Source organism: Lemur catta, chromosome 16 (assembly GCF_020740605.2).
Source record: "Lemur catta isolate mLemCat1 chromosome 16, mLemCat1.pri, whole genome shotgun sequence".
NCBI lineage: Eukaryota > Metazoa > Chordata > Mammalia > Primates > Lemuridae > Lemur > Lemur catta.
The window spans coordinates 52,910,022-52,934,802 of NC_059143.1; the positions used below are offsets into that span (position 1 = coordinate 52,910,022).

A 24,781-nucleotide genomic window follows, 5' to 3' on the forward strand; every position below is an offset into this window, starting at 1 on the left:
ATCGAGCTGGCACAACTTTATATTTTATGTCAGGTCCAGAGGCTCCTTATTACTTTGCTATTAACTTTATACCATATAGGACAATGTCTCACAGACAGAGGTATTTGTCTTTTTGGCATTTATCTGCCTCTGTGGCACAAATCAAACATGATTCTTTAATACCAAAGTCAGTTCTTAAGACTGTTTGCTTCAACAAAACAGCTTAGTACAACTCAGTCTAGGCACTTAGCTTTTATGCTGGATTTAAAATATTTAAGCAACACACAACTTTCTTTTCCCCCGAGGCCAGACTTGTATGGTGCATCTGAAATCTATATTTCTCTGATGTATTCCTCTTTGACATGGTTTACCTTTTTAGCACACAGTAACCACGCAAATTACAATCAGCTTGGAAAGGGATAGGTATCAAAAGTGTTCCAAATGGCGTAAATAATTCCCCACTGCAATACAGACTGTCCAGGGGGCTGACACAAAACATCTTCCATTCTAAGATTTACTTTTATCACCTGTCAGAGACCCTTGATTCAAGGGCACAGGAGCAAATCCTCACGTGTAGTTGAAGGGTCTTGGCCAGCTTAATAACCACCAGCCTGCCCAAAGGAATGCGAAGTGTTTCCATGAGACATGGTCAGCCTGTCTGACAGATGGTTGACACACAAAAGGACACTGCGCTATGTTGACAGCCATTCTGGTGTTCCTCCTCTGTCCTCCTTTTACTTTCTATCAGTGTTGCCTAACAAGTGAAATATTCCTTAAAGGTTATTTGGCCAAGATTATTGCTTCTAAAGGAAAATGTAAAAAGCAACACAATTTAAATGAATATACACTGTTATGTCATGTAAGAGAAAAATAGAAGGAAAGGAAATTTCACTCTTGTTCTGCTTTTTTGAATAGGGCATAGATAGGTAGCCCTGTTGATTTATAGATTATGTCGTTTGGGAGTAGTAAATATCTCACTCATAGGTTTAGTCATCCTCTGGCTTTGGAATGACAAAGGATTCAAAAGCACTGGTCCCAGTATGCACCGAACCTGTTTGACCATTCCATAACAACGCCCATACCTCTTCATGTAGTACATGGCTCACTTCAAACAGTTAACAAATATTTAGCAGAGTGAAATTCTTATTTCAAATTTGTAGATTTTCTTTCAAACTTTACAGTCTAGAAGTTGGGTTTATATTTTTGATAATATATCGAGACTAACAAACATAAAACTCCTTCTATATTTCTGCAGTTTATTTTCCTGAATAAATTACCCATAAATGATAAAAAAAATTACCTAATTACATATTAGAGCAATAGTGTTGAACATGTAACAAAATTGATGAGTTGCAAATTAACTATTAATTACAGATTTGAATAAACTGTAGTTTGTATAAATTGACATGGGGTTCTTACCCTGTCAAGAACCCAGACTTGTGTAAACCTTCGTTAGCATAGTATTTTATGTAGCATAATATTTTTGTAGCATTATATTTTTCATTGTCAGTCTGTATATTATAATTCAATATTTCTTAATATTTTACAATTTTATCTATAGTGTGGTCAAGGTAAATATAAAATGACAGTTTATAATTTTCTATACTACTTAATGTAAATTATAGAGAATGTAAATGGCATTATTCTTTTTTTTTTTTTTTTTGAGACAGAGTCTCACTTTGTTGCCCGGGCTAGAGTGAGTGCCGTGGCGTCAGCCTAGCTCACAGCAACCTCAAACTCCTGGGCTTAAGCGATCCTACTGCCTCAGCCTCCCGAGTAGCTGGGACTACAGGCATGAGCCACCATGCCCGGCTAATTTTTTTTTTTTTGTATATATATTTTTAGTTGGCCAGATAATTTCTTTCTATTTTTAGTAGAGACGGGGTCTCACTCTTGCTCAGGCTGGTCTCGAACTCCTGACCTCGAGCGATCCACCCGCCTCGGCCTCCCAGAGCTAGGATTACAGGCGTGAGCCACCGCGCCCGGCCTTAAATGGCATTATTCTTTAAAAATATTATTTTTAAGTTCAAATTGTGATACGTAAAAATGCCATAAAAGTTTAATGAAATAAGCTACATTAAGCTTCAGAAGTTTAAATGAAATAAGCTACATCTTAAGAAGAGCTTATGTTAAACTACCAAATCAAGAAAATCAAGTTTGGGATCTTCAATGACCTTTAATTTATATGACCAATGTAGGCAGTGGGGTCTGTGATGTTCCCCTTTCACCTCCCTTCAAATACCTGCCAAATCCAGGAAGAATGGATAGCTTTAAGGTGTCTACCAAGGCTATTACAATAAACAAGATAGCAGTGAGTTATGATGCCAAAACATTTTCCAAACATTTAGGTTGAATGGAATAAGGAGACATCAGAAGACATTTGTGAATTTGCGTAATGAACAAAATGTTTGAATTGCTTGGCCACTTAGTTTTTTGTTATTGTTGTTATTGTTGGTTTTTTTTTTTTTTTTGACATAGGGCCTTGTTCTGTCACCCAGGCTAGAATGTAATGGTGCAATCGTAGCTCACTGCAATCATAGCTTACTGCAACCTCAAACTCCTGGGCTCAAGCAATCTTCCTGCCTCAGCCTCCTAAGTATCTGGGACTACATGTGTGTGCCACCATACCTGGCTAATTTTTTTTTGTATTTTTTGTAGAGACAGGGTCTCACTATGTTGCTCAGGCTGATCTCAAACTCCTGGCCTCAGGCAACCCTCCCACCTCAGCCTTCCAAAGTCCTGGGACTGTAGGGTGAGCCACCCTGTCGGCCAACTTGAAGTCTTATAGCTACCATGATCATGACAATATTGTATTGGCATAAAGATGGACAGATAGATCAATTGAGCAGAATAGAGTCCTGAAATAGACCTGTGCATATATTTGTCAATTGTTTTCAAACAGTACACCATATTTAGAGATAAATCTGACAAAGGATATGCAGAATCTGTACCGTGGGAACTTCAAAACACTACTCAAAGAAATTAAAAAAAAACTAAATAGAATGATATAACATGTTTATAGTTCAAAAGACTTAATATTGTTAAGACTTCAATTCCTCCCTCATGGATCAATCCAAATCGCATCAGTCTATGTTTTTAAGACATTGATATGTTGATTTTAAAATTTATATGAAAATGCAAAGGTCTGAAATAGTCAAAGAACATTGAGAAAAATGAGCAAATTTGGAGGACTTAGAGTATTTGACTTCAAGATTTGTTATAAAGCCACAGTAACCAAATCATTCTTGTATTGGCATCAGGATGGACAAGTATAGCAATGGAACAGAAGAGAGATTACAAAAATAGACCTGTACCTACATGGTCAGTTGGTTTTTGACAAAGAGGAAAAGGCAATTTAGTCTTTTCAAAACACACTGGTGGAACAATTGGATATCCATATGCAGTAAAAATGAATTTTGATCTATACTTCATACCATATACAAAAATTAACTCAATATTATAATATAAACGTAAAACTTAAAACTATAAAAATTCTGTAAAAAAGGTGAAAAATCTTTGTGATCTTGGATTATCAAAAATTTCTTTGACATCAATAGCCTGATCCATAAAAGAAAAAATGATAACTTGAGAAATTATAAGATGAAAACTTGATAAAGTAGTATCTTCTCTTCAAAAGACACTGTGAAGAGAGCGAAAAGGCAGTCACAGACTGAGAGAAAGGATGTTTAAGCCACAAGTCTTGTAAAGGATTTGTATCCAGAATATGTAATGAACTCTCAAAACACAATTCTGAGAAAACAACCAACCAGTTAAAAGAAGGTCAAAGGTTTGAGCAGATACTTCCTGAAAGAATATACATGTATGGAAAATAAGCACATGAAAAGATCTTCAACATTCGTAGAGAAATGCAAATTTAAAACACTGTCTATAGCAAGTGTTGCTGAGGCTTTGGAGCAACTGGAACTTTCATACACAGCTGACGAGAATGTTTAATGGTCAAACCACTTTGTAAAACAGTTTGGCAGTTTCTCACAAAGTGAAATATGTACCCACCGTGTTACCCAGTCATCCCACTCCAGGGTATTTAGCCAAGATGCAAGGACATATGTGTCCATGCAATGACTTGGATCTGAAGGTTCATAGTAGATTGATTATGTTTGTTGTTTGGATAAATGGATAAGCAAACTTGGCAAATCCATATAATGGAATACTATTCAGCAATGAGAATCAAGTATTTATACTGTAGCAACATGGATGAGTCACAAAATAATTATGCTAAGAGAAAGAGGCCAGACCAAGAGAGTACATACTGTATGTGTCTATGTTTATAAATATCTAGAAAATGCTGACTAATGTATACTGGCAGAAAGGGTATGTATCGTGGCTTGGGGATGGGATGAGTGGGGTGAGGAGTACAAGGAATCCTTTGTGGTTGGTGGTTGTGTTCATTATCTTGATTGTGCTAGTAGTTTCATCAATAACAAAACTTACCAAATGGTACATTATAAATATGGAAAGTTTTTGTGTGTCAGTTATACCTCATTGAATCTGGTTAAATGCTTTATACAATCTACCACATATGGTCAGTCTAGACAGACGTATGTCAGGTTATTAAAATAATTAATAATATGTGTGATTTTATCCAGACCAGTGCTTCCCTTTGTATTTCTGCTTTTCATTTGAACTGCACTTTGACACTGTTGTGCAGTTACTATTCATTGAATTAAATGAACAAATTCAGTTCTTGCAATGTAGTAAACATTTTCAGATATGCTTATTTGTAGATGTTTATGTTTCTATGATATAGAATATTCCAGTGTCAAAGTTGAAGAGATTGAACTATTTTCCTTTAGTCTTACACATTATCAATATCATATATTGTCCCTCAAATTAAAGCAAAACCTGCCATGATCATGAAAGTGAAATTTTGTTTAAGTCAATTCATTACAATTGAGTTGTCTGTACAATTTAAGTTACTTGACCAGAGGTTTAGAAACTGAGAACAGAGAGTTATTCAAGCAGACCTTGAGTGACCACTTGATTGGGGAGCTATAGACGGGTTTTGTTCTCAGGACAAATGGCTAAAAGAGACAAAAATCCCTTTTAATTCGGATTTTTATTCTGTTTTGTATATGGTGGGTTTTTTAAAATAAGAATAAATCAAATAAAAATATTTTCTGGCAGGATCTGTTAAGTGATATCTTTATGTCATACTTGCTAACCATGCAAAACCATTAATTATTTCTATATGCTAGCTGTTTATCTTTTTATTGGTTGTGAGCTCTTGATGAGAACGGCTCATGTGCTCCATCTTTCATCTTTGCAAGAGGCTTGTTTACAGTTACCAGTGTTCAGGCAGCTCTGTCACAATAATGATAAAAGCAACTGGTTATTGAGCACTCTGTGCTAAGTGTGCTCTTTCCATACTTTTTGTCATCTTTAATCCTCACAATCACCCTGCATGTTTGGTGGTATTGTCCTCTTCATCTTGCTCAAGGGGCCCAACAGGTAGCAAGTGAAATACAGCAAAGCTGGGATTGGGATTGAAGTCCGCCTGGCTTCATCTAAGTACTCTACTCTGCTGCAATGAGAGACGACATACCCCCAGAAGAGATGTGTGTGCGTTCAGTTAAATGTTACTACGGTTATGGGGAGGCAGTGTAAATAAACTGAGAGAATGGAGGGCAAATTTCTAAACATTCTAATTTTCAGGACAGATGTAGTTTTGTTGATAGCCAAATTGATGTAGAGTAATTTTAAACTAAGATATTTCATTCTTCATTTTCTAAAGAAGTCAATATACTCATAAAGCTATCAGAAAAACATGGAAAGTAATAAATAACAAGAATTATTGAACATACGTAAAATTAATCCATCATATATAAAGTTTATCAGGATAGTAGTCTGAGAAAAATATTGCTATATATTAATTTTTTGGGGGGAATAGGGGAGGTAGGTTTCCTCTAGATCATTATTCTCTGATGCAAATGTAATGTGAGCTATACATGTATAATTTTATATCTCCTGGTAGCCATATTAAAGAAAAAAGAAAAAGTAACAGGTGAAATCATTTTTATAGTATAGTTAATTAAACTAACTATATACAAACTATTAAATCTACATGAAATCAACATAACATTATTCACAGTATTTTATTATATTTTTATACTAGGATTTTGAAATCTGGTATATATTTTACAATTGTAGAACATCTCAGTTCAGAAGCAAAATTTTCATCTCAAATACGTAATGTATATTTAGATTTGATAAAACTTACACTTCAAAAAGTAGATTCACATTCCCAAGCTGTTCTAACCATATTTAAGCATTTTTTTCAATAGCTGAGTTGAGTATCAGTTTTTAAATTTAAATTTACATTAATTAAAATTAAATACTCATGTTTCAAGTGCTCACCAGCCAATGTAGCTAGTGGAATTAAGAACTGATAAGGGCTGGGCGCGGTGGCTCACGCCTGTAATCTCAGCACTCTGGGAAGCTGAGGCAGAAGGATAGCTTGAGTTCAGGTGTTCGAGACCAGCCTGAGCAACAGTGAGACCCCATCTCTTCAAAAAAAATTTAAATTAAATTTAAAAAAAAATAAGAACTAGTAAGACTTGATGATTCTTTGAACGTGTGTATCTGTGTGTGAGTATGGACAGGGTGATTAAGGGAGAAAAAGTGTTAACTACATACTTTGTTCAAGGTACCAGCACACTACTTCACTGTCTTTGTGTCCTATGTAAGCCATTGAACTTCTCTGGGATAAAATGGTTACATGTTACAAATATGTGTATATACACACATAGTCGTGCACCACGTGAGGAAGGATACTTCAGTCCATGATGGACTGCGCATGCAATGGTGGTCCCACAGAATTATAATTCTGTGTTTTAACTGCACCTTTGCTATGTTTAGATACACAAACCCGCCACTGTGTTGCAATTGCCTGCAGCGTTCAGAATAGTAACGTGCTGTACAGGTTTGTAGCCCAGGAGCAATAGGCTCACCTTGCCATACGGCCTAGGTGTATAGCAGGCTGCACCAGGTAGGTTTGTGTACGTGCAGTCTAGGGTGTTCACCTGAGATGAAATCACTCAAGGATGCATTTCTCAGAACATCTCCCGTTGCCAGGCACTGCCCGGTGCGTTCATCCTCTCCCTTGTGCTCGCTTCCCCACCCCTTGTATCTGCACAGCGTTGGTGCATTGTAATATGGTGTTACATGTTTCAACCTTTCTTTGAGGCCTCTGTACCTTTTACTCAACTTAATGAACTGTAATTTTTTTTTTTACTTCTAACATTTTTAAATAGTATCTATTTATAGCTTGACTTTATTTTTCTGCATATTTATCATTAAGATTTTAATAAGTTTTATATTATATGTTCAAAGTGTATCTCTGTTATATGTCTTCCCATGGTTTTAATCTCACTGTTTTTTTTTTTAGTGGTTCTAATGTAACAAAGTTAAATCATTCTAAATGCTGTGCTAAACCATACCTATAATTTAGGTTCCTATTTTTGTAAAATATATTTTAACTATATTACTTATACCATGCTTATATTCTAAAATAGAAATAAAAATCAACAATATCCTCTAATTTTCTCACTCAGAATAAATATGCAAATGTTCTAAATGTGTGGAGTCTATTGAACTGTATGCTTCACATTTCATGGAAATGAGCTTTTTAAAATCGTCAGTACCTGGTTTAGCCCTTCATTTCCAGTTGTTGCTGTTGTTATTCATATATAGCATTTCTTGGTATATTACAGGAGAAAAACCTTTCAAATGTGATGAGTGTAACTTTGCTTCTACAACGCAGTCCCATCTGACGCGGCATAAGCGTGTGCACACGGGAGAAAAGCCCTACCGGTGCCCCTGGTGTGACTACAGGTAAGGACGCCCCGGGCGGCAGCGGCCACTGGGCTGCAGGACGGGCCGAAATCCTGTTACATCACCACAAGGAGTATAGCTTTGCTAATCAGCATGAATTAGCATGCTTTCAAGCATGATTTGTGTATGAGGTTGGGAGTTTATTTTCATACCTAATTTTAGTGACTTTTTTTTAATAGACTTTATTTTTCAGAACAGTTTTAGGTTTACAATAAAATCGAGAGGCTGGGAGAGAAATTCCCATGTGTCCCCGGCCCTCACGCACTGTCAGTGTCCCCCACGAGAGTGGCACGTTTATTGCAGTTGATGGAACTACCTTGACATCATTATCACCCAGAGTCCAAAGTTAAGATGCACTCTGGATATTGTCCAATTTATGGGTTTGGACAAATTTATAAGGACATGTATCTACCAGTATAGTATCATACATAGTTGAGTTACTGTTTAAAAAATATAAAGTTCTTTTCTATATTTTATAATCTTAATACTTAGATTTTATAATTTTTTGTTACCCCTGAATTTCCATTGGTTTTATTGTGTTGTTCAAAGTAAGGAACTATTCTAATTAATCAATTATTCAGCCTCATAGATGTTATCTCATCTGCTATGAGTGAGGCATTCATTTAGACAATGAAGATGATATAAGAAATATTTCCTGCCCTTAGAAGGATATTATGACATAATAAGTGACTAAATATTCATAAATAATTATAGCATATATTGGAATGGGTCAGTAGAGAGGCCAGGGGAGTGCATAGAGAAGGATCATGTTGATCCCAGATGAAGTTCTCACAGAGGAGACAGCATCTCAGCTCTGGTGTAGAAGGTGGTAAAGTTGTTTCAAGAACACAATGTATGTTGTAAATGGATGAGAAGGTGCTGACACCACAGAGTTTTCAGGCAGCTGAGTGACGTCTGTCTTAGGAGGCCTGAATTCAGAGAGTGAGAGCCTTCTTCATTCTGGGGCTGAAGCTCTCCATTGTCCCTGCTACACATGATGACATGAGAACATTGAGGGAGTGTCTTTAAATGCAGCCCACTGTTGAATATGAGAATATGTATGTTACATCTGAAGCCTTCTATTTTTTTTCTTTTTCTTTTTTTTTTTTTTTTTTTTGAGACAAAGTCTTGCTCTGTCACCTGGGCTAGGGTGCCATGAGGTCAGCCTAGCTCACAGCAACCTCAAACTTCAGGCTTAAGTGATCCTCCTGCCCCAGCCTCCGGAGTAGCTGGGACTATAGGTGCTTAGCACCATGCCTGGCTAATTTTTTTTTCCATTTTCAGTAAAGACAGGGTCTTGCTCTTGCTCAGGCTGGTCTTGAACTGACGTCAAGTGATCCTCACACCTCAGCCTCCCAGAGTGCTAGGATTACAGGCATACACCATCGCACCTGGCCCAAAGCCTTCTTTAAAAAGTAGATTTTTGTATTCCTTTGGATCTAGCCTGTGCATTCAGCAAATATATTGCCATAATCTCTATTATCACCCACATTATTGCATTAAGTTTTATGTGAAAGGTCATCGAATAGTACAGAGATATTACAGATATATTTCATTCATTAATTATTCATTCATTCAACGTTTTATGTGTTCTATCTTTGCTTAACACTGGATTTGTGTTTCTTAGAAATTTGGTAAAATGGTGATTCAATTAGAGGTAGGCATAGAAATTCTAAGGTGCTGATAATAGAGGTTCTTTAAAAAATAAACATTATTGAATCTTCATTTTCCTTATTAAAGGGATCATACCATAGTTGCCTTTCCTGTAAAACACAGAAAAGCAATTAGAAAATTATAGAATTCCCTCTAATTATCACACTTGGCTCTTAGGATTGTATTTTTTCAGTCTGTACTCTATGCATGACATTTTTATTTTTATTGTTTGAGGGATTTTTTTTTTGTCCATAAATTTTATTTTTTATACTTAACAAATTGTAACTACCTTTCCACGTCAATAATTATTCTTCTATATAACTAATTTTCAAACTTTTATTTTTAAGTAGCAGAACTGTTATTTCAAACAAGGTTATATATAAAACTTCACATATAAAATAGTTAAAAGTGGTAGCTACCACTTATTAGATTTCATAAGTCTATAATATTTACTTATTACAACATTAAAAAAACATAATAAGACTGTTGTGCCATGCAAAAACTTTTAAAATGGGGAGGGTTATTGATAACAGTTGCTAATTAGCTCCAGCATCCGGTTGGTGTCTCATTTTGGCTGAGTGCACAGCACGAGGGTGTAGTGAGGCGCACAGGCTTGGCAAGGGATCTGGGCTCAGCACTTGTTAACTGTGTGACCCCAGCCAAACTATTGACTAATAGTGAATCTAGACTAAAATGCCACTTTCTCATTTGTGATATCTGCATTATTAATGGAGTGACCTCAGAGGATCCTGGTGAACATAGACAAGAAATACATTGAAGTCACTTAGCCACAGCCTTGCACGATGGAGTCACTACATGAACCATAATCTGTTTTCACTGTCATCCCAGGTGAATGTTTCAGCATGGCTGTAGGTCTCACTTCAACTTTCAATCTCAGGATACTATTCAATGCGTTAATGTAGGAGTTTCAATGTCCTGAAGGTCTTTAGTCTGTTAAAATTTTGTTTATACTACATGGCAAGGTGAATTTTTTTTTTACATTTTTTGAAGTAGTTAAAAATATATTAAATCCACAAGCAATTAGTAGATAATTGCTGATACACTTTACAGTTTCAGAATGCCTGGTTTGAAAACCACTCTTCTGCAATATAATTTTAATACATGCATGGCCTTGGGTTACATTGATTCACAATAATCAATTTATTACGTTTTGGGACAGGTAGGCCATTTTTAGGTTTATACTCTGAAAATGCTTATGCCTAAATCTTTGTGTATATTCATGATTTTTTTAAGAATAAAGTTTTAGAAGTAAGATTTAAGGCTTTTGATAGTCTTACTACAAAGGTTGTGATTTGATTTCCCCCCCTCTGATCAGTACTGTGATTTGAAAGACTCTTTGTATGCATAAACGTACTTCAAAGTATTTCAGGTTTCTTGCTTTGAAAGTGCGTTGTACTTTTTGCTAAGGTTAAGGTTGTATTACTTGTCCCTATTCAAGTTATCTCCCTGAAATAGCATCCTTTTAATTGAGTACTTACTGCCTTGAAGCCAGCTGGATCCATCCCTGTGGTACCTCTCAGTTACTGCCTTAAAAAGGAGATGGGGCATTCTAAGTATATTGTTATTGTACTATGAATTAATACTTAAGACACTTAAATCCAGTGATATCTATGAAATTTCCTTTTGAAGTCCTTAATGCCTCTTATAAAAGTGTGATTTTTATCTTTAAAACTTCTGAATAATTTCATTATTGAAAGTAAATAGTTTGAACTTTCTGTTCATCCACAGTTTTACCATTCTATGTACATATGGATAGGTTTGCTTTTACCAGTGAACAAAGGGCAATTTAACCTTGACCAGGAGCACAAAAAATTTGCAAATATGAGAATATTTTTGAAGTTATGGACTATGAATGAAATGTGGAAATTAGAGCAGATACCTTTATTTTCTTGTTGGTGAGAAAAAAAATTTAAAAATAAACAGGTACATTCAAAGAGATTGTTTTGTTTGCAGACAATAGGAGGAACAAGATACCTACCATATTTACCTCACATAAACAAAGGAAATACTTCTTTCACAGGATAAATAAATTTGAGTATATATGATTTCCATATATTTAATATATCTTCAAGATGTTCATATATGTCCTAAGAAGAACTTTATTTTCATATTTATTTGATTAGTATCTTTCCATAATATTGCTCAAAATATTCAAATAACTTTTTACCATTTAGATTTTTATTTGCATAATATAAATAGATAAAAATTATTCCTATAGAGTATTCCTATCTTTGTCATTATTAACACTTATTTGCAGGTAAGTTACCATTATTAGAAGCTGAAATATTATTTAAATTTCATTTGAAAATATATTTTTCATTTTATAAATTGAACATTAGTGGAGAAATACTAGTAGTTATAATTATTCATGAAAAATGTGAATATAGATTTGTTTACAAAAGAATTTTATAATTGGTCTTTTGAACCTGGGGCTATTTTTCAAGTTTGCATTATTAATTTAGGCAATGACATCTCATTCTATTTAGATGTAAACATGTGCCCCTTTGCTTAGCTTTTACTGTCTAAAATATCCAAAAGTCTAATCCATTACAAATCAGTATATTCCATCATTACTCCAAAACTTTTCACCATTAATTGCTATTCGTTATAATTTCAAAGCATAAATTTAGATTCATAGCATAATGGCCTACCTTATTATTTATGCTGTAAATTCTGTAGATTTGTTTCTGCATTAAAATGGTAACAATTTAACATTTTTCCATATTTTTATTTTCCTTTGTTTCATATTGTCACCTCTATTTTGAGAGAATAAAATAGAAAAACCTTTAATATGTTATAACAAGTACCCTTTTCAATAGTGTAAAATTCTTACTTTCCCAGAAGATTTGTCAGTATCAACCTGCATTTTTTTTCACTCATGACATTGACTTCCACGGAAGACCAACTGTGTTTCACTAATGTGGCTGCAGTTGGGCTTTGGTTTAACGTGAAACTTATTTTCCCATCGGCTTCCTTTTTTTTTCTTTAGGTTTTATGGAGGGAAACACAATAAATGCATATTAAACAATAAGCCACTGATAAGTCATGAAAAGTAACACAAAATACTACCTGCAGTGTTAAAAATATTAAGTGTAATCCTGTATTGCACCTAAGTGTTGTTCAGTGAAGTAAAGAAAACTAAAGTTTCCTGCCAAACTGTGGCACTTTCATGGCCTGTTCGCCGTGTCCCTGTTGTTGAAGTTGGGGAGGACTCAGTGTTCCTCACGACTCCTTTTGGCCATACTGTCCTTCAGCTGTGTAACCACCTAAGTACTTCCAACCTTGCCTACTCTTCTTTTTTTTTTTTATTTTTTTCTACTTTTTTTTCTTATTATTTTTCTTTTTTATTTACTACTTGAAATCATAAGCCTGAATAGAAATACTGTGGGTCATGTAGCTGAGGCATAAAATCTACAATTTACATCTCGTATTGAAGATTCACCTCATGGTGTTGCTAACCTTGTAGGAAATGCACTTTGATTTTTTATTTCTCTACTTGATGGCTGAGTTAGCTCTTAGCCAGTGTTTTCCATAGAAGTCATTAACGCATTAAAGTAGTTTTTGATCTCAAGAGGGTTTTCCTTTCCTTTTTGGGCAAAGGGAAGTCAAAGGATGTTTGAACTAACAACTCAGGTGGTGATATCTCCACTGCAAATGTACTTACATTTTGTAATTCTCCCCGTATCCCTTTTATTTCTCATCTAAACATTTTGTTTAGTATTTCTGAATAAATTTGGCAAGTTCTTACACGTGTGACTGGAGCAGGGAGAATTTATTTTTTCTTACCACCATTTGAAATCTGTGTGTGTCTTCTAGAAAATGTTTGTCAAATATACTTTTAATTTAATAGAATTCTGTCTTAACTTTGCATATCGCTGGAACCATTTTTAGGGAAATTTTAAGATGCAGTGGCAAAAAATTATATTTATAACCTTTGTTTATTTCTCCTGAAAGTTCATATTAACTTCTTTATCATCTATTTCTATAAAATATCTGAGTTATGAAAAATGTTTTTCAGGTCATAGATGATAGTATGCATTTTTAAACAACTTTATTACGTAAACATTTTGTGTTTATTATTATAATTATAGAGTAAGGAAACCTTCTTAGATATCACGGCATTAAAATTCAGTATACCGTGGGATTCATTGTTCTCACCGTCCGTTTGTTTCAGCAGCGTTCTGAGTTAGGGCTACTAAGTCCAATGGGAATAATTTTCTTCTTTTGGATAATCTCTTCAGAGACTTTTAATTTTCCTTTGACTTCCTGTGCAGGTTTATAGGTTGTATATGAAGAAGCAATGGATAGAACAAACTTGAATTTGCCCCTGAATAATGACAATGAGAAAAAAATAGATTTTTGTCTTTGTAGCCATAGGTCTTATGGTTGTATGCACCGAGAGAGAAGTAAAATTATACATACCAAAATGAACAGGCCACAAGTTCTTTTTCCAAAGAGTCAGAAGTTGCATTTATTTCTTTTGGGTGATTTTGAAGTTCTTAAAGAATAAAAGCACTACATAAAAATAATCAAAATGTAAATATCTAGTATTAATATTAAGTATAATTTATATTTGAAGTGATTTGATCGATGCCACAAGCCTGGTTATAGCAGAATAGACTTTAAATCAAAGATATTTTTGTCATTTAAAGTAGCAGTCAATACTTTTTCGTTTCATTTATCTCAAGTCTATTTCTCTTTATATTTTACTCTATTGCATCAGTAACTGCTAATCTTGTTAATGGAATAAAAAAGCAAATACACCAGGATAAAAGATTAGTTTGAAAGTCTAAAAATCCAGTTACTTTCCAAACTTTCTTAGGATGATGATGATTGCAAGGCTTTCTTCTGGAAAGCAGATGTGTCTGTTGGGCTATGTGTGTCCTGCCTACTCCTGGTCACGCTGCCCTGTCCTGCTTGCCACCTCCTCTCAGTTCAGCGAGCCACAGGTAGATGTCAGTGTCGTGGCTGGTTTGGGAAACCCTGTTTGGTCCTTGGCAAGCATAAATACTGCTTAAAAAGATTCTCTTAGAATGTGTCACGATGATACTTTATGGAGTTGTACTATTGTTCACATGGAGATGCTTCTGGTAAGTTTAAGTGGAGTTTTTTGAGGGGGTTCTCTGACAAAATGAAATGAATGTCCTCATAATAATATCATCTTTTCAGATTTTCTGTAATGAAGTATGGAAGTTGTGTGTTAATCTATTTTTCTTCTCCTTAAGTATCTATCCTTTGCAGCAGAAATTAACTTCTTCCTGAATAAAATATTTCCTAGTTTTTTCTCTGCCATTTTGTTAGTGAATTTTATCTATTGAGTTCTAATTGTGTTTTGATTTGGTTTTGTATTTTCTATAATGTTTTTGTCTACTTTTACTTTGATGCACAGCTTGCTTTATGCATACTTTTCTTCCCTGCCCTATAACACACAAGAAGGTAGCCTTTGTAAATTCTTTGGTTCAGCCCAGCAGGCTATGTGCTAATATAGCACAAGTATTTATGTCAGGCCTTTAGTTAATACTAGTAAATTTTAATCTAAAAAAATCTTGTGTATGTAGAAAGTCTTAAAGACTTGAAAACTAATAGATTCCATAGCATTAAAAACTAAATTGGTTCAGATTTCTTTAAAATGAAAAAAAATCTGAGATAGTACTTCTTGTTTATCAGTTACTAGTGAGTTGTTTTGTTTGTTGATATAGCTGAAATAGGCATTGAGATCACAGATTAATTAGAAGAACCGTTTTGAACACAAAGTGACCATACATTCCCTCTGCTATCTCTTAAAAGTAGAATCCAGATAAACATGTTTATTTAACCTGCTGTTGTTGAATCCCAAATCCAGTCATTATAAAAGGACCAAAGCTATCTTTGGGGATGGTCTTTCTACAAGGAATTACTATGGACAGTCCCTTGGGTGGTAGTTAGATATGTCTGTATATACTGTGGTAGGAAGAAAGGCCTTAGAGATGAAAAAAAAAAATAGAAAATATTTTTTGGGCAATAGTCTGTTGCATAATAAGTTATTCCTCAGACACTAGAGCTATTATCACACAGCAAAACACTTTACTATGTAACTATCTATATCTTCTAGCATTAGAAGCTCACACAGTGTAGCTTATTAGGAAAACACTCTAATCACCCAGAGGGTCTGACCGCAGTCGGTAGACTAGCTGCATGCATCTCTGCAGTGTGTGGTTAGATTTAACCTCAGACGTGGATCTGAGGCAAAGGAACATAACAAAACACAGTAACTTTGAAGTGCTTAAAAGTTTGAGTAGTTGTCATTCATTCAGTCAGAATGCTAAGATATTAGTTATTTTATTTTCACCTCCTTTGTTTCAACATATTCTGAAATATTGCCTCTCTCAGCCTCGGCCCATACAAAAATCCTGGAAGAAAGAAAGAAAAACTTGGAACATGTGGAATGTGGGGATGCAATCATGTTTATAAGGCAGAGGAAATCCAAGTGGCTTTATGTATCAGCATATCCCCTCACACACTGAACTCCCTGCGTGGAGCAAGATGCCGCCTTCTGTGTGGTAACACACATTGTGTATATATCGGCTTTTCCTTAAGAATTTCTGTAAAAACAATAGTATGTCTTCTATGAATTTCATATCTTTATCTTCTCAATTAAGGGAATGTAGCACAGATCCTTTGGCTTTTTCGTTTATATTATTTTTCTACTCATTTATGAGAAGATCTAGAAAAGGAACTTCTTAGTTTTTTATTTTGTTTTTGTTTTTCAGTAAAATGTTATGCTGTTCCTTACTGCAGAGCTGCAAGTGAGCTAGAATTCAAATAAACTAGAATCCGTTATTCAATAACACAATATGTAACCTGATACTTTTTCCTACAGGGAATTTTAGGCTAATATTAATCTTTCCTCTTACTCCTTAAACTTTAATTCCTTATTCTTAATTATTTTGGCTGGAATCTTGCTAAACAACCCTAGTCCTTATTTTGTGTCTTTTGTATTAGCTATAATACTGTTTGGAGATCTCTCACTATGTATTACAGGTTTTGAGTTTATATTGATTAACTTTACTTGGTCTTTTCTTTCCTTAATACATTTTATTACTTAATCTTAAATTACAACTTTTAACACATACATGAAATGTCACACAGCAAGAATTTTCCCATTGAGAAAAAAGGTAGTACATCTTCAGAGTCTGTGCTTAAATGAGATGGTATCTTGGATTGAATTGTTGAGGGGAGTGGTTGAAATTTAAATGTGAGAAATTTATTCTGATCCAAAAACCTCAGATATCATAATTTTAGTTAAAAGTAAGACTCTATTTTACTCTCCACTCCACGTGATACTTTTTCTTTGATTCAAAGTTATCTGTTCACTTTGGAAAGCCTGGGTGGTCAGGCATGTGAGATTATACGGTAAAAGGAGGCCAGAAGCACATGTGTGCTGTCCGTGCTGGGTAGTTTGTTTTTTCCAGAGGCTGTGCGTAACATAGTTAGTGGACAGTGCTGTGCAGGAAAGTGACACATTCACACTTTACTTTGCGAAGGTCACTGACACAGTGCAAATTACGGGTCAGAGTGGGACACAGCAGGAGATGGGAGATGATTTCAGAGACCATTGCCACAGTACATGCATAAAATGGTGCAGGCCTAACAGTAGGCTAATGCTGTGGCAGAGGGGTAGAGAGAGGCAGGTAAACAGTGGTAGAATGAACTGACATGTTGGCCGAATGAATGGGGGTGACAGCCACATGTCATTGTTTAGGGGCCTTGGCCAGGGATCCTGGGTGAGTGACAATGCCAGGTACTGGGGAAGGAATGCCCTTTAGGAAAATGACTCCAAGCCTGGTCAGGGATGTGCACAGATGAAAATGTGTCAATAGGCATGTAGCTGAGTACTAATAATCTATGTGGAACTTGAAGGCAACAATATAGTTGATATTTCCTGTGGAAAATGTGCAAGATGAAAAAACAGCCAGTGCAAAAGAGACTGAGAAGTAAGCTCATGGGGGTGCCAGGGGCCTCCTGGAAGCAGAGGTGTCTTGCAACCAGCAAAGAGTAGTCACCTCTGCCTACTGAGTGACATAGGAGCATGCAGCCCACCAGCTGCAGTCACTAAGAGTGACTGGTTCTCTTGGGAAGAGCAGTTTTAGCAAAGTGATGAGAACAAAAGCCAGGTTGGTGGACAGAAGCTTGTTGCCAGGAGTTCACAGAAACTTTGCCTCGAGGCTGCTCTGTGAAAATGCTGGCACAGGTGAAGGAGAGAGAGTGGCAGCTGGAAGGCAGGTAGGTGGATGCACCTAGTTTTTAGGGTTGCTTTCATTTGTTTGCTAAAGATTACTTTGTAAATTTTAGTTAAATGCGTATGCGCCAAGGTGAAAGAGCCAATTGAAACAGTGAAGCTGAAAACTGCATTATACCCGCCAGCTAGGACAGTGCACATGTGATTAGGGTTTCTGAAGCAGAGGGGTGCTCCTGACAGTTAACTCCTCAGAGGACTGCTGGGAGCACTCACGAGTCAGGCCAGGGCCCTGCTGTGGTCCGATCGTTCCTCTCCGGAGAGCTGTGGCTTCAGGACCTCCTAGTCTTTCTGTGCAGCTGCTGTAATAGTTGTCCACAGTTTGGGGGTACTGCGCAGCATCAAATTCTGTCTTCATTGTGTTCAAAGTTTTCAGTCAAGAAAATAGAGATTCTCCCCTGCCAACACATACACACCCAAAGTTTGGGATTTTATTTGCTTCATATGGAGAGTTCCCACAAAAGGCTATACTGTTTTAACTGTTATTCCTTATTTTTAAAAGTTGCTTGCTGCTAGCTAACAATTCGTTGTAATAATTTAACAAATATTCATTTCAAATATAGTCTTTTAAAATGTGACATCTTTTCTGTGACTTGTTCTAAACAATGTTTGCTTATGTCTCAGGGTTTTTCTAAGATCAGTAAATCTAACAGGACACTCTAATGACATCATAAGCCAATTGAGGAGCGCCCAGTCATTTATTGTGGTGACACCTGACTCCTGCGTGTATTTGCAGCCCATTCGATTTGTTTTTTCCTACTTTTTGTTTGGCTTATTCCAAGCAATTATGAACATCATATAACACTTACATGAACTTAATTATATTATCTGCACTCTTTAGTGCTAAAACTTCAGTTAAAGACAGTTTTGGATTGACCACTACCTTCTTCAAATTGCCATATTTCTAGAAATACATAATTCTACTGGAGTGTATTGTACAAAGAGAAATGTAATAGGATCATGGTGGTGTTGGAGTTGGTGTGTGTATAATATGAAAAGAGAAAGCAAACATGTCATTCTGTAGGCTGAGATAGGGAACATGATTTGTTTTCATGACTTAGGGTGTATTATAACTGCTGAGTGTTGGTGTCAGTTGTATTAAACCACTAAAAAGTGGAAATAAGTCATATATACTGCCCCACAGGTTGATGTATGCTATTATTGCATTCACTAACATCTTCTGTGGGTTTCCTTTGATTCTATTGGAATTTTTGCTGCTTTATTTCATTAGAAATTATGGTTAACACAGATTGTTGTGACTGAATTTTATTTTGGGGGTTTAGCTTTTTTTCCAACCTTAAAAATAAAAAGTGTATTTCTGTTTGCAAATTGAGATAGTTCTGTTTTGTACATCTCCTCTCAAATTTTTGGCTCCATTTTTTAAACTACAAATAAAGGTGGTAGAAATAATTACCACATGGCTCCTTAAAATAGGTTATTTCTAGAGTTGGCGACAATATTTTATTAAATGGTGAGGAAGCCTCCCTTTGCTAGGCCAGCATGGCTTTCTCAAGGAAAAGAGACTGGAAAGACTCAGAGGAGGAGGGGCTGTGATGAGCCAGTGTGTCATCTGCAATGTATCCTCTCGGGCCCAAGGAACCGGGGGCTGTGCCTGAGAAATATATGGACAATATCAGCATATATATTTTTTTAATTACATGTTCCTTCCAATTAATGATTTCTGTATGGCCTTTGAAAAATGATGTTATGAATGTAATGATTATACAGTCCAAATCTTACTTCTTGAGTTATATGTATGTACTTGTTTTTCACTACATATGCACACACACATATATTATTACCTTCCTTACATCTCTTCTTTTAAAAAAAAATCTTAAAACACTGTATGCTTTGATGTAATAAAGACTCAAACAAGGTTTCAGTTTTATTTTTAAGGGTTTTTTTTTTTTTTTAGTTTAAAAGTGGAATATATGTTTTCTTTAGCTGTAAAAGCACAATCAAGGCAACATGATAAGTGAGTCAGTGTTGTAAAAGTAAAACTAATTTTGCCTTCACTCACATGAGCTATAGAAGGAGGAAGCTTTATTGTCCCTGGGAAGGTGATAAGGCAGAGTAATTGTATATTATACTGTCCTGGAACATCTGCCTGAAGACTGTTGGAGCAATTCATCTATCATGGACGATGCAGCATGTTTTGTCTTTTTGCTTTAACCCGTCCCCACTGCTGGCCTGTGCGGAGGTTTTGATAGGGACTGCGCCTGGGCCGGGGCTCACATTAATCAGTCCCCTTGTTCAACACTCCAGCTGACATAATTACAACCTGCGCACAGCAGTTATTCAAGTCGAGTCCTTGTCACTCGTGGTGCGAAACTACACAGCTCAGATCCCGGAGGAGATTGCCTTATCACACAGAACAAGGGCTCGCAGGAGTCGAAGAGAATAGAAATGGGAAAATGTCTTCCGGGAGTACTATATATTCCTTTAAAATAAGACATTCGAGAGACTTACAAGGGACAAAGGGAGGCATTGTGTGCAGGGACTGAAATGAACCAGTTATTATTTTTAAATGGATTACATGGAGCATTTTTGTAAAAACGGACATAGATTATTAAATAAAATCAGTGGTCCCTCATCATCAGTGATTCTTCTCTGTTTTTTTCTTCAAAGGTGTTGACATAACATTAGAATTATAAAAGGTTTACATACTCTTGGTAGGACCGAATTTAATAAAATTAATAAAATATGCATTTTAATGCATTTTAATCCAGGAAGTATAGACTCAGCTTTGCAAGGCCTAGAGTTAAAGCTGGGAAAGTCTTTCAAAAGACTTTTCAAAGATAATTAAGTTCACTGTTCCTATGGCAATGGAGTATAAATATTTGAGAGAAGAGCCAGAAAATAAACTTTTCTATCCAATCATTTGTTGCACCTCCTTGCTCTAATCTCCATTGGGTAGATTCCCCGCCAATCCTTCCGATACACCAGGTGTGAAGGATGGAGCTCCTTCCAGCCGCTGAAGTAGTATTTAAAATGTTATGGCAGCCCTTGCCTCGCCCCTAATAGACTCCGTGAGTCTATGAGCATGCGGTGATTTATGTGATCAGATCTGCCACACTACCCGTGGCTCTCTACATGGACTCTGAAAGTTGTTGTTTTAAATCTAGTCTCTTTCTCTTTCTCTTAAATGTTATTTGTCCCAGGTGAAACCAAGTCCTGGCCTAAACTATCAGAAATACTGTGAACCATACTTCTGGTTCAGTAAAAATTTTGCTTATATCACCTTAAATTTGAAAAACCTTCAAGTATAAAAGCTGTAGCAAATTATCATTCATACATACACACGTTTATATTTAAATTACTTGATTTGTAAAGTACCATTTTTATTTTTTATTTTTGGAGAAAGGGTCTTGTTCTATCGCCCAGGCTAGAGTACAGTGGTGTCATTGTAGCTTACTGCATCCTCTAACTCCTGGGCTCAAGTGGTCCTCCTGCCTCAGCCTCCCCGGGAGTTGGGACTACAGGCACATGCCACCATGCCTGGCTAATTTTTCTATTTTCTTGTAGAGACAGGGTCTCACTCTTGCTCAGGCTGGTCTCGAACTCCTGGCCTCAAGCAACTCTCCCGCTTTGTCCTCCCCAAAGTGCTAGGATTACAGACGTGAGCCACCGCACCTGGCCAAAGTACGATTTTTTTCTAGCTGACTTATTTCAAGCCAAAGTTGTAAATGTATTATTTTATTAATAATATATAATTCATGTCCTTTTTGTGAATATGTTTCTATGTACTGTTTTTGCCCCACCTAACCTCTCTTAGAAATATGACTTGAATGATTGCTTGGATTGAAGAGGATGGTTAGGCTACATTTTTCTGCATATTTTTTTTTAGTTAAGATCTTTTGTTGTTGTTGTTCCAGGAGGCGTCTGTTCCACCTGCCTTTCCTGGTTTTATAATATCTCACTTTGCTGAATCTGGCTGGTTAACAGAAATGGAAAGAATAAAACCTATCCTCTAAGGAAACAAATATGTAGAGATGAAAAGTCGAGGGTCAATATTTATTTCAAAGAGTGGCAAGACAATAAAAGAATTTCTACCGGCAGCTTTTGCCATCGAAACAGGAGATTAGTGAGAGGAGGAGATGCAATGTGTAGGGCTTATTCAGCATTTTGATTTTTATAGATTCCAAGCTTCATGCAATATTGTTAGCTCAACCTTGGAAAAAATTTTTTGCAGACAAGTTTGGTAAACACGCTAAATACTGTATTCCTTGTGCACCCCCTTCGGAGTCCCAGTGAGTGACATATTAAAGACTCTCAGAATTCCTGTAGTAAAGAAATATAATTTTGTTTACTGAAATATGTCAAACTTCTTTGGCCATGGAGGCCTTTTTCCCAAAGTCCTAGAAGTATCATGCGGACTTTTGCTATTTCATTGAAAGGTGGGGAACCAGTAAAATCTGCTGCACATTTTTTAGCTGAGAGGCTTTGAGCTATTAGTTTCTCGTCAGCATCCGTTGTAAGGCATGTGGTAATTGCTTAAAAATACCATATTCTGTTTTACTTATATGAACATTGAACTTGCGGAGGATGTCAGATCAAAGTCTTCTAGGTTGCTCTTCATTTCTCATAGCAGTTAATTTTTGTTCCCCTTCTTTGTACTGATGATATATCAGTATATTAAAAAGTGAACAGTTAATGAAATGTACTTTTCTCTTTGGGGCTAAAGAAGAATCAGAGAAAGATCAAGGTTTTCTAGGGCTTGCACTTGTCAGTGGCTTCTCCTCCCTTTCTGTGATGTGAGTGACAGTCCAGCTCTGGCCTCGTGTTTAAATCACTATACAAAGTGAGCGGGACTATTCTTGAAACACTAAATTCTAAAGAACTAATTTGGGTTTCTAACAAAAGTAGTTCAGTGGCACTTCCTACCATTTCTTCCTTGCGACTTTCATTGTTTTTCTATAGAGTGGAAGATGGAAAGGAGGTTGTTAGATTTAAAGTAGGTACTTCCTCTAACTGGTTGTAGATACCATGAGCAGAGATTTGAATAGAGTAGTAATTTCGGTAGAAGTGAATGTGGGAATCAGGAGTGGTGAACAAAAGACGTGAGGGTGTTTATACTCCCGGGAATAGAGCCATCCAGCGTGGCTGTGAGCAGTGGCACATCGATACAAAAGTGTGCCTGCCGCCAGTCGGTATCAGCTGAGGTCAGTGGAGGTTAGTAAAGCGTTGTGAGTAGTGTGGAAAACAAGACAGTCAAGACAATTTTGAGACCATGAGCAGTTGGAGTCACTGGAGGGCAGATACAGAGTCCTGCAAGTAGACATGGGGAATTTTCACCTGTGTTTCAAAGTTTTCCTTCTGTGAAGCACAGCACAGCCTTGCGTCCGTGTTCTTGATGTACGTAACTCATCTCTCCTGTCAGATCCTATTCTCCTTGGGGGCATAACCACAATGATTAGTTTTTATGCTTCTTTATATGTAGTAGGCACTAAATATATTTTAATAAATTAGTTTTGAAAATACAAAGTCAGTATGTGGAAAGTAGATTTTTCTTGTAACCATATGCATTCCACCTAAACCAGAGCAATACTTAAATTACTTGCATTCCGGAGTGCCTAGGCATGGGTCTGAAAGGCTGGCCTTGCTTCCACGGCGGGTAGACGTAGCCCTGGATGTGCATGGGCTTTCTGTGGGTCACAGACAGGCCGGCACGGCGACTGCCCCTCGGGAGCCCCTGCACGAGCACACGTGGTGATGTGGCCACTCAGACAGCAGCGAGCCTTGGAACCAGGACAGTTATGTCCTCTCAAGAGCAGTGGGCAGAACCAAGAGTACATGCGTCTTCATCCACTTCTGTGCTAACTCACAAGTTTCTTTTTCTTAGAAGGCCCTGCTTTCTTTCAGGATCACCTTACATCATGTAACAAACATTAACAATTAGTCATTGGTACTCATTTTGGAGTCTTTATTAATCATCTGTTTTTATATATGTTGCCTGTTTTTCTCCCTTTCTGTGCCCTGTCTTTGAACTGTTTTTATGATGTCTTATACTACCTATCAGTTTTCACTTTTATGAGTATTTTCCTACATATTTTGGTAGCATTTGGGTTTTGGATTTTCTTTAGGAAAGCTCTTTCTAACTAAGATTATAAAATATTTTCTTCTATCATTTTTACGATTTGGTTTCCTTATGTTTAAATTTTAAAATCCAAATGGAATTCATATTTGTATTGTGTAGGACAAAAATAATCTAACTTATTTTTTCCCATTTGGTAGGCAGTTGAATTGACACCCTTTATTATATAACACATCATTTTCTAATTGATCTAAAATAACATCTTTATCCTGTATATACCTGGATCTTTGTGTGTCTGTTCTCCTCTATTGATGTATTTGGTTCAGTACTCCAAATGACATTTACCTATTTGCTAAACATTGTTGATAACATTCTCTTCTAAGCAGAGGAGTATGAAGTCTTTATTCTTGTAGCTTTTAACCAATTTTAAATTTAAACAGCACAAATGTTCAGTAATCTAAAATTATCAGACTCTTTCCTTATGGGTCCTTTAGTGAGAACGTAAGTGATAAAGGAGTTTATATCTTAGGCTGTCTTACATAAATTGTGAAACAAGCTCTGAGTTTATATATTGGAGCACATTCTTGTAACCTACAGTGAGCTTTAAAAGCAACTTACAAGGAGTTTGATATTCCTCTCTACCATGGAAAATTTTCAATCTTTCTTAGGTTGTTTTTTTGCTTCAAAAATTCATAACTAAATAATGCTGGTTAAAAAAGTGTGATAACTTCTTAAGTTTAATTTACATAAATATTTTCTTTAGATTATTCCTCATTCATTTTGGAATACTATCACCAAGATATAATAGAAATTGCCTTTTACATAAGTATGTATAATATTGTATAGTTTGATATACTTGTTTCAAAACTTCCACTTAACTACAAAGTAATTCTTTTCAAGGATGTGCGTTCAAAAAGTATATTATGAACAGGCAGGAAAAGAAATTGCATATCTGCCTAATTAATTTT

At 36.0% G+C, this 24,781-nt stretch overlaps 1 protein-coding gene across 1 annotated transcript in view; it reads left to right on the plus strand.

Annotated features, from left to right (window-relative positions):
• Positions 1–24,781, plus strand: part of ZNF407 (zinc finger protein 407) — a 402,430-nt gene that overhangs the window by 239,447 nt on the left and 138,202 nt on the right. Inside the window, exon 7 of the mRNA XM_045527946.1 lies at positions 7,710–7,830. Coding sequence (XP_045383902.1) covers positions 7,710–7,830 — 121 coding nt within the window. The remainder of the gene's footprint in view (positions 1–7,709; positions 7,831–24,781) is intronic.